The following is a 10,260-nucleotide window of genomic DNA, read 5'->3' as shown; positions in this document are numbered from 1 at the left end:
GCAGGTGCAGAGCTGGAATTCACTGCTATCATTATGAAGCGAGACAATCTGAGAACTGTTCTTATCGTCAAACTGTGCTGTTTCATGATGAGCAATTATTCAAACATCCAGACCTGAACATACTGCACTCAGAGCACAATCCTGGGACAGAGGCCAATGTTTCATGTCAGACTCTGTTTGTGTAAACACCTGCTGAAGGGTTGAGTGTGTTTTATGTGTTTCAGGGGATGGTGACGGTGTCGGGCTCTCTGTCGGTTCTGTTGGACTCAGTGTTGTGTGCTCTGGGTCCGCTGGCCTGTCTCACCACTCAGGTCCCAGAACTCAACGGCTGCCCTCATCATGTGCTGGTACTGACCCTTCGTCACTTTCATGCGGTAAAACATCGCTATCATCAATAACATGACTAACATTTGATCTGCCTCTGTTTGTGATCAGTCAAACACTCTGGACAACATCGCCTACGTGATGCCGGGTTTGTGAAGGACTCGTGGTCTCGACGGTGCTGCGGCGTCTCCTCCGGCTCTGATCGAACCATCCACAAAAGACTTTAAGACTTGCGCAGTTTTGCACTGGATCAACTCACACACACTTCAACTTTTAACCTGCTTCTTAAACCTGCGCTCCATTTTTATCTGATCTACTGTTGATTTTGTATTTCTGTTGTTTTTCCTCTCAATAAAATCCATTTTAGTATGTTCTTTTAACTCTGGGCTGTTTGTTCGATTTCCACTGGTTTGTAGGCCTTTGTGATTGGAATGTTTTCGGGTTGAGTATATAAAGTTGGCATTCACAATGTGAAGCATTCTCAGGGTTACAGCCGACGTTGGCGTGAATATCTTCTGTGGGCCCTGTCCTGATGCAGAGAATCTCACCGAGCAAGATCACTGAAAGTGAAAACCCTAACTCTACCGAATTAAAACACATCCAGTTTAGTGTATCACCTGTTCAGAGAAACAATATTTTGAAAGATGTTTGACCACTGGAAGCATCAAAGATGTCTTCTCTGATTGATTCTGTGCTCAAAAACTAGATAAAACTGAACTCGAGGAATGTGAAATTAAAAAGTTAACTTTTTAGAAACAGCAAGGTCTCCCATCCTGCTGAAAACCCTGGCAGTCAGTCTGATCTGTACTCTACACAGGTTTAAAGGGGTTTTGAACGTCTGTCAGATACCAGCTAGATAAACCTAAACAATTGAACACGAGCAAACCAGTTTAGGCTGGGTTCAGATTCCTGTCTTCCAGCACATCCCGTGTGAACCGCTCCAGCAGATGCCGTCTTCTGTCAGCTCAAGTAGAAACCGAAGCGGCTGAAGGCCAGACACTCCCTCGGCGAGCGGCAGCTGCAGGTTTGGTTGGTCTGGGTGCGGCTGCGTCTCTGTGATTCACACACATGGAGCGCGATCCTTACTCCACCCACAGCTGTAGGAGAGATCACACCTGACATGAGAGGACACTCACAGACACTTCACACTGAGATCAGGAGACACAGCCGGACGGACAGACGCTGACCTCACTGACACACACATGGATTTCTCCAATCAGGGTAAGATTGTAAACCACATCCTTGTTCATATCCTTCATGTTCTCCTGCAATACAGTAAGGGCTTGTTAGTGACCTAAAATGTTAAATTTCATTAAATGAGTCATGTTATGAAACACGGCATGTTCACGAGAGGACACTAGACTAGTTTATTATTTAATCTGTGGAAGTGATCATTTGTGTTACTAATGTGTGAGTGAGTGTGGTCTGCTGAATGCGGTGTAACTGGACGGACAGGTGTCTCATATGCAGGAATGTTTGAGGACAAACAGTCAACCAGAGATACTTAAAATAGAGTCTGAAACTATTTTAGAAGCCTACAAATGTGTGTTTTTCCTTTTTCAACAAATGTTTAGTAAATGAGGTGCTCAAACTCCAGACACTGTAGATCCAGATGTTCTGGCAGATGTTTCTCAGTTTCTGGAGGCTCTTAAAGTGTGTAATACTCTCAAATTTGTCTGGTCTGCCGTCTGTGACGTCACTACTGAAGCTTTGACGCTCTTATGATGTTGTGGTCAATCAGCGCTGATGGGACGTCACTTTTCTTAGCAGCTTTAGAGTTGTTAGTTGCATAACATCTACCACTCGTGTAGCCGGAATTCATGACCAAAGATGGCAGCATGCAGCTCATGCATACGATGGGGCCCTTAATGACAAAGCAAACATTTCAACTTAAAGTGCCTCCACTGTCTGTTTTAGTTTATTAGTGTCTGATTTTCTTTCCATCTGTGTTTCAGTCTCTGTGGAGCGGGGAATCGGTTCTCACGGTTCCCCCTCTGAGCTGTGTTTGGTTTTGGTGGGCAGCATCGGCTGTGGAAAGACCATGACGGCGGACACCCTTCTGGGTCAAAACTCAGCTCCGGGACCCTCGGCCTCTTCCCGTGTCAGTCAGATACGCCAAGGTCTGTCAGAGGGCCGACGATTAAGCGTTGTGGAAACCCCTCGCTGGTACTGGCGGGGCAAGGAGGTGGAGGACGACATCCAGAAGGAGACTCGGCGGTTCCTCAGCTCCAGCGTCCCCGGGCCCTTCGTCTTCCTCATCCTCATTCCCATCGGGGAGTTTACGGAGATGGAGGGGCTCATCCCGGATCAGCTGGAGCGCATGTTTGGGCCGGCGGTGCTGGGTCACACGCTGGTGCTGCTCACCTGTGGAGAATACCTGATGGGCCGCAGTCTGGACGAGTGTCTCCAGAAGGACGTGGGGCTGCAGGAGGTGGTGAGGAGGTGTCACGGACGCTGCCACGTGATCAGTAACCGCAAACCCGAAGAAAAACAGCAGGTCGTCACTCTATTAGAGAAGGTGAGCCACTGGGGCGGGATACTGGGGTCCGACTGAATTCTATTCCTGTCCTGCTCCTAGAGAAACTTAGTTCTAGCCATAAATAAACACACCTGAACCAGATAACCAAGGTCTTCTGGATCACTAGAAACTTCCAGGCAGGTTTGTTGAAGCCAAAGTGTCCCATGAGAAGCAAAACTGGACAAACCTTTTGCGTCTCAAAAGCATCATAAGCCTACGGGCATCTTAAAAACCACTGGGTTTTACAGTCTACAGTGTTACAGTGCTTTTGGGAAGTGCAGCAAAGAGTAGCTCCTAGTGACAAAATTCTTTGTGTGAAGAAAATTCTTAGAAATGTGGGTGTTTCCTTTTAAAATTAAAGAAAAGATCCTACTAAAGAAAAAAGTAATTCAGAAAGCATCTTAACCCTTAAAAGAGGTCTTAAGGTCTAAAATTGTTAGGAGTACAGACCAGGACTTTTAAGAGGCTTAAGAAAATTGACAAAACATGAGAAGAACAATGAAATATTTTGCACACGAGATAATGTTTGTGCCCGATCTTATTAGAGACATGCTAACATCTCCAACATAGTGCAGAAATGGAAGTAATCACTACATTTATTACTTTAACATATTTGGCCACTGGAAACAATGCAACTATGCAGCAGTGATGATTTGGGTCTGTTTACAACCTTCTATAAGCAAAGAGATCACACAAACAATTACAGCACTTTTAGAACTTATCTTATCAAATACATTAAATACAACATTAACAACGTGGTAAATAAAAATATATAAGCATATATATAATGTGTGTGTGTGTGTGTGTGCGGTAAAACAGGAAAAAATCCGCCTATAATTTCAAAGTGAAGGCTTATACTAGACCCTACACTTAAAAGTGCTCTTTTATTTGCTTTTTGGACAACCAACCAATCACAGTCTTCAAAGGTTGTGTCATCGCTAGCAAGGCCTCCACAATAAGATAAAAGTTGTTGTCTTCTCTTTGCTCAGAGTTGCTCTTAGATTGGTCCTGAATCACTCTTAAGCTAAGACTCCTACACAGAAATTGTAAGATAAATTAGGAGCTTTCTGAGAGGATTCTTAGAAGTTTTAAGAACACGGGCCCAGATCTATTTGTTCAAAATGATGTTTATCACGTCGCTTATCGGACCAGTTCATTCTAGTCTGAGTCCAGACCAAGATCTGAGTAGGTTGAGGGTCAGGAATGAGACCAGAAGAGGGTCTGAATGATTCAGATGGTGTAAACGTGCCTTCTTTTGGGGTGAATCATTCAGTGGCACAGACCACTAAACATATTTGCAATACTAGAGACCAGGGGCCAGTTGCATAAACTTAACCTCTATGTTAAAACAGTGTCTTAAGAACTAGTCTGACCAGCTGTTAGGCAAGGGGTAATCAGTCTTATTTTTTGGATTAGGGTTAGACTGATCTACATTTTTATGTAAATGATTTTTACAAATTATGACCAATCTTAAAGAAAAAAATAGCTGACTACCTTTTAAGACTAGTCTTAACCTTCTGCAACTGGCCCCAGATCCAAATAATCCCAAAATAATCCAAATAATGCAAAATATTTGCACTGCAGACGATGAGAGAACCAAGAGCACCAGAGGCATTACTGTGTTTAACACATTTATATGGAGACATTAACAAGCTTGATGCTAAAATAAAGGACTTTTAAACTTACAATTTAGACTGCAGCAGATTGACAAAGTAGTTTTGTAGAAATCTGTTTATGATTTTGAGAAATGTTTACCTAGTTTCCTGTGTCTCAGGTGGAGCAGATGATACAGAGGAACGGAGGATTTTACCCACGCAGAGACGAGGAGATGCCCAGGAGAGACGCCAGAGAAGAGCAGAAAACAGAGATGAAGCTCAGCGCAACCAGAGACACGATGTGGAACGGAGGCATCAGAGGAAAACAAACACAAATCAATACTTTTGACAAATACACAGAAGAAACAAGAAGTGATGAAATGATCGAGAGACGCCTGATCAACGGGCTTCAGTCACAGCAGCCTGAGTTTGAGACAACGCACCCCCAACACGCACCGCTGGAGAAAAGCCTGAGCTTCAAACTCAACAAAGGTGCTGAAACTAACCAGATGAATGAACAAACACATGAAAGTCATTTGGCTAATCCACAAGTGTCCAATCCTGTTCCTGGAGGGCTTTATTCAGGCAGAGTTTTGCTCCAGCTCCAGTTAAACACACCTGAACCAGTTCATCAACATCTTTAGGATCACTGGAACCTTCCGGGTGTCGGAGCCAAGGTTTGCAGAAATGTGGTCCTCGAGGAGCAGGACTGGACACGCCTGATTTAATCAAACTAATCATGCAAGCAGTAATGCTCAGAAGACGAGAGAATGCCATTTGAAATGATTCCTATTTATGAGATGTTATATTTGTCTGTAACTCTAGAGGGAGCTCTTCTCAGTCAGATGATGGAGGTGCCAGAGGTCCAGTACAACCAGAGCTTCACCAACACCAGTAGGTTTACATTATACTCACAACTAGTTTGTCCCGTCTGCCGTGAAAAGAGTCTCTGTGATCTTCTGCTCTGTAATCTACTGGTTCATGTGTGCATCTGAGGGTTAAATGGGCACTACAGGACAAAATGCACACTAGTAAACACTAATCCAGAGGTGTCCAAAAATGAGGGCCACAGTCCTGCAGAGTTTAGCTCCAACCCTAAATAAACACACCAGAATCAGCCAACCAAGGTCTTCAGGACTACTAGGCAAGTGTGTTGGAGCTGGTTAGAGATTTACAGGACGATGGTCCTCCAGGAGCAGTAATGGACACCCCTGCAGTAATGATAGGGATTGACCGAAATGAAAATTATTGGCCGAAGCCGAACAAAATTACACACTGGGTCGAAGGCCGATTACTAAACACGTTTTTTTGTGTTTTCCCCCATGTATTTTGCCCATTTTTTGCCCATTGCATAAATTAAATAGCCAATATTTGCTTTTTACAGTTTTGTCTTGCTTTTCAAAGAAAAAAAATCAATTCCAAAACAACAATTTAAAAATATTTATTTAACACTGAACATTTATAACATTCTAGTAGACATTATAGCCTACCAACAAAGCACAATTCAACTTAAAATTAATACGTTAGTAAAATAATATTATTTGGCCATTTCTAAGACCCCCTTCTTGAATCAGGAATGTGTTTTTAATGGACAAATAAATGCAGCCTTGCTGAGCAAAGGAGAATGTTAGAATAGATGCATTAATAGAGCTGTTGGAATGATTATTGTTACTTTTTTTAATTATTTGACAGAACAACAGTAAAATGACGATACTAACATTTCTGAATGTTGTCTTTTATTTAGTGGTAAACCCACAAGAAGAGCTCAGTCCTAGTGTTTGCTGGCAGCAGCAGATTTGTGAATGATTGTCATCTTTGGTCTTTGAACCCTGGCTAAGGAGCTGCTGTCAGAATAAACACAATTGGTGTCTGGTGTATTAGACAACAGAACGTTCTGGAGTTGATTGACTAATGGATGATTTCAGTCATCATACAGTAACCTTTCTCTTCTCATGAAGACATGCGATGCGCTTCTAAACAGTCTCTCGCTGTCGCTGCTTGGTCTTTCTCGGACAGTTTGAAATGCGTCCACACTGAACACATGTTTGCTGCATTAGTGCCGCCTCTATTTGATCGCGTCACCTCATTGTTTGCTTTCATTTATTCAGCCGTTTCTCTTGTTCGGTTGTCGAACATTTGATACATCCCTAACTGATATGTTTGTGAAAACTGTCTGCGGTACTGCTGAGTGTGTCCTGACACTGATACATTTGCTTTTGTTTGTCATTCTAGTCCATCACAGTATTAGGAGGACGTCGGATGACGGTGAACCTCTGTCTTCTTTATCATCATATTCCTCATATTCCTCCTCTGATCCTCTGGACGACTCTTCTCTGCCTGAGCTGAGGTTGGTTCTGTTGGGTCGGCGTGGTTCTGGGAAGAGTGTGGCCGGGAACATCATTCTGGGTCACGAGGTGTTTGAGCTACACAGAGATGACGTCTCGACGGACTCTCAGCGGTGCGTGAAGGCCAGAGCTCTGGTGGAGGACACGCGGGTCAGTATCACAGTTCTCCAACTTTACTTCTGAAGCTGATGGCTGTATGTGTGAAGGACACACGTGACCAAACCTCCTCTCTGTCTCCTTCAGGTGTCAGTGGTCGATACGCCAGACTGGTTTCAGTCGGAGAGATCTCCTGAGGAGGTGAAAGCTCAGATCTCCTCATGTTTAGCCATGTTGGCCCCGGGCCCTCACGCGTTCCTGCTCTGCGTCCCCGTCGACCGACCCGCTCATTCCGAGCTGCCCACCCTGAGCGCGCTGGAGGGCGCTTTCGGACCCGACGCCGTTCGCCGGCACACGGTCGTCCTCTTCACGCGCTCGGACCTGCTGCCGGAGGGAGCGGCGGGGGTGGAGGAGGTGGAGGCGTACATCGCCTCCCGACGGCCGGAGATGCTGGAGCTGGTGCAGAAATGCAGCGATCGCTACCACGTCTTGCGTCAGAGCGGCGGAGTGAAGGAGCTGCTGGAGAAGGTGCGGCAGACGCTGAAGGAGAGCGGAGGAGATTTCTACAGCTGCTCGCCCTTCCAGCGGCACCAGGAGATCACGAGCGTCAGGAGAGACAGACAGCGCGACAGACTGAACCCGTCTCACTCTCTGGACGCTCTGAAAGAGGAAGAGGAGGAAGTGACGTCTACGGTGAAGGGCGACCGGCTGGACTCGGCCGCACCGGGTCGGTCTGTGCTCCGCTCCGCGTGGGACGTGACGAGCTCTTGTGCGGGACGGGTGCCGAAGCTGCTGGCCGTGGGGGCTCTGACGGGAGCGGCGCTGGGCGTGTTCCTGGCGGGAGCCGTAGGAGGCGCTGTAGGAGCGGTGCTGGGTTCTGCCGTCACTGAGGTCGGGAGACGGAGATACAGTAAACAGAAAATGGAGTAATAGACTGTGATCTGCTCTGGAGAATTAATGTGAACTGTAAAATAATTCCCTCTTGCATCATGTGAGTCTGTACAAACTCAAAGTTATATGTGCTGTACAGTTTATTCCTGTTTTGGGTCTTAAGTTTAATGTTTCCAGATCGCTCTGAATCCAGCTGAACGGTTTTGTGAACGCAAGAACAAATCAGTTTCAACAGTGAGTCTGTTCACTGGATGTCTAATTGTGTACTAAACACTGCAAAAAAGACTTGTCTTACTTTACATTTACATTTATTCATTTAGCAGACACTTTTATCCAAAGCGACTTACAATTGGGGAATACAACAAGCGATTCATCCTAAAGAGGCAGATCGACATAGGAAGTGCTCATAATACCATATATCAGGCGTTGTTAGATAAGTACAGGCTAGAAAGGGAAGAATAAGTAAAAGAGGAGAAAAAAGTTTTTTTTTTATTGAGTCAAATAGTGTCGAAGAATATTATTTAGTATTTTTTGTCTTATTTCTAATCAAAATATCTAAAAATTCTTAAATTGAGATGCATTTACTAGATAAGCCAAATGATGCAGGGGGAAAAAAACTAAATTAAGTAAGTTAAGTTGTTTTTTCTTAAAACAAGTAAAATTATCAGCCAGTGGGGTAAGTAAAATATTTTTAGAACAAGAGTATTTTACCCCATTACCCCACTGGCTGATAATTTTACTTGTTTTAAGAAAAAAGCACTTAATTTAGTTTCCCCTGGAAACAAGAGTAAATATCTTACGTTATTTTGCTTATTTAGTAAATGCATCTCAATTTAAGAATTTTTAGATATTTTGATTAGAAACGAGAGAAAAAAATCTAAGTTTTTGGCTGAGCCCTTCTGGTCTAGAATTTGTTTTTGCAGTGTACACTTACATGCACCAAAAAAAGTCTGTTCTTGAAAGGAATAATGGGACACCGTTTGTAATTTATCGACATATATGTTCCACACTGACTGGGCAATATTTATGTTTTCAAAAAACTGTTAATGTAAACACTCTCTCTATATATATATTAAAATCTATAATAAAACAGAACTGTATCTTTTAAAAGAAACATTAAAATGTCCTGTGTCTCAGCGTTTAGCACTGTGATCTCATAACAAGAAGGATCTGGGTTGAAAAAAAATTTAATCACGCAAAACTGAAATCTTGTGAGTCTGACAAGTTCTGACATCAACACCATCACACGAATCTTAAAGGAACACTCCACTTTTTTTGAAAATAGGCTCATTCTCCAACTCCCCCCGAGTTAATAAGTTGATTTTTACCGTTTTGAAATCCATTCAGTCGTTCTCCTGTTCTGGCCATATCACTTTTAGCATAGCTTAGCATAGATCATTGAATCCTATTAGACCAATAGCATCACATTCAAAAATGACCAACGAGTTTCCATATTTCTTGTATTTAAAACTTGACTCTTCTGTAGTTATATCGTGAACGAAGACCGGTGGAAATGCAAAGCTGCGAGTTTCTATTAGATAATATTAGGAACTACACTTCCATTCCGGTGTAATAGTCAAAGAAGTTTGCTGCCGTAATATGGCCGAAGCAGGCGGAGTATTATCAGAAATGAGTTCCCAGTTAGTTTAGCATTTGCACATGTGCTGCGTGGTATCACTGCTCCTGCTTCAGCCTTATTACGGCAGCAAACTTCCTGCAAAATACACTGCAAAGGTGTAACAGAAGCTGCATCTGACATTTATGTTCATTCATACAGAATATTTTCATGCTGCTCACATACACATACATGGGTTTTATGAGTAAATAATAGATTATACCCAGATAGCACACGTACGTCTGCAAGACGTCTGTTAAAGATCTCTTGATCTGGAAAGCATCTGGCAGACGTCTGTTTAACATACATTCTAAATCATAAACATCTTAAAGACATTTATTTGACATCTGATTGGAAACGTCCAATAAACGTATTGCAGATAAGCAAACTACGTCTTGCAGATGTTAATGCAGACGTCAAATAGACGTCTCTGAGATGTACGTGTGCTATCAGGGCACTAACATTAGACTACTTGCCCATCACCCATTATAGATCAACTATCATGAAGATGCAAAATGAATTTACTTATATTTGAGAATTGACAATATAATTGAGTAAAAGTACATTTTTTTTTGTTAGAAATGTACTCAAGTTAAAATACCTACCCCTTATGAAAATTAACCATGTTTTTATTATACTAAAAGTGTAGTAACCGTGTGTGTGTGTGTGTGTGTGTGTGTTTTGTTGCTGTTGTTGTTTTTTATTTGTAATAAAACCATGGTTAATTTTCATAAGGGAAATCTACTCTTAAAAGTACAAAAAATTACTCAAGTAAATGTACTTAAGTTAGTATCTAGTTATTACCCAATTATTGTAATCACTATAATAAGTAAATAGTGTGCACATGTGGAACAGGACTATAAAATAAAGTACTAC

The 10,260-nt window shown here is 42.7% G+C and overlaps 2 protein-coding genes across 2 annotated transcripts in view; both read left to right on the top strand.

The window, feature by feature from the left end:
• LOC141347013 (uncharacterized) overlaps nucleotides 1-704 on the top strand; it is an 8,354-nt gene extending 7,650 nt beyond the window's left edge. The window contains exons 11-12 of the mRNA XM_073851983.1: nucleotides 225-347; nucleotides 436-704. Coding sequence (XP_073708084.1) covers nucleotides 225-347; nucleotides 436-480 — 168 coding nt within the window. The 3' untranslated portion in view covers nucleotides 481-704. The remainder of the gene's footprint in view (nucleotides 1-224; nucleotides 348-435) is intronic.
• A 716-nt stretch (nucleotides 705-1,420) lies between these two features.
• On the top strand, nucleotides 1,421-8,864 carry LOC141347265 (GTPase IMAP family member 8). Its single transcript, XM_073852277.1, has 6 exons — nucleotides 1,421-1,545; nucleotides 2,280-2,842; nucleotides 4,617-4,929; nucleotides 5,263-5,331; nucleotides 6,670-6,932; nucleotides 7,026-8,864. The coding sequence occupies exons 1-6, from the start codon at nucleotides 1,527-1,529 to the stop codon at nucleotides 7,806-7,808; spliced, it is 2,010 nt and encodes a 669-aa protein (XP_073708378.1). The 5' UTR covers nucleotides 1,421-1,526; the 3' UTR covers nucleotides 7,809-8,864.
• The last annotated feature ends 1,396 nt before the right edge of the window (nucleotides 8,865-10,260 follow it).

Source organism: Garra rufa, chromosome 12 (assembly GCF_049309525.1).
Source record: "Garra rufa chromosome 12, GarRuf1.0, whole genome shotgun sequence".
Lineage (NCBI taxonomy): Eukaryota > Metazoa > Chordata > Actinopteri > Cypriniformes > Cyprinidae > Garra > Garra rufa.
Note: the sequence above shows the minus strand (reverse complement) of the source record. Positions and strands in the feature narration are given on the sequence as shown.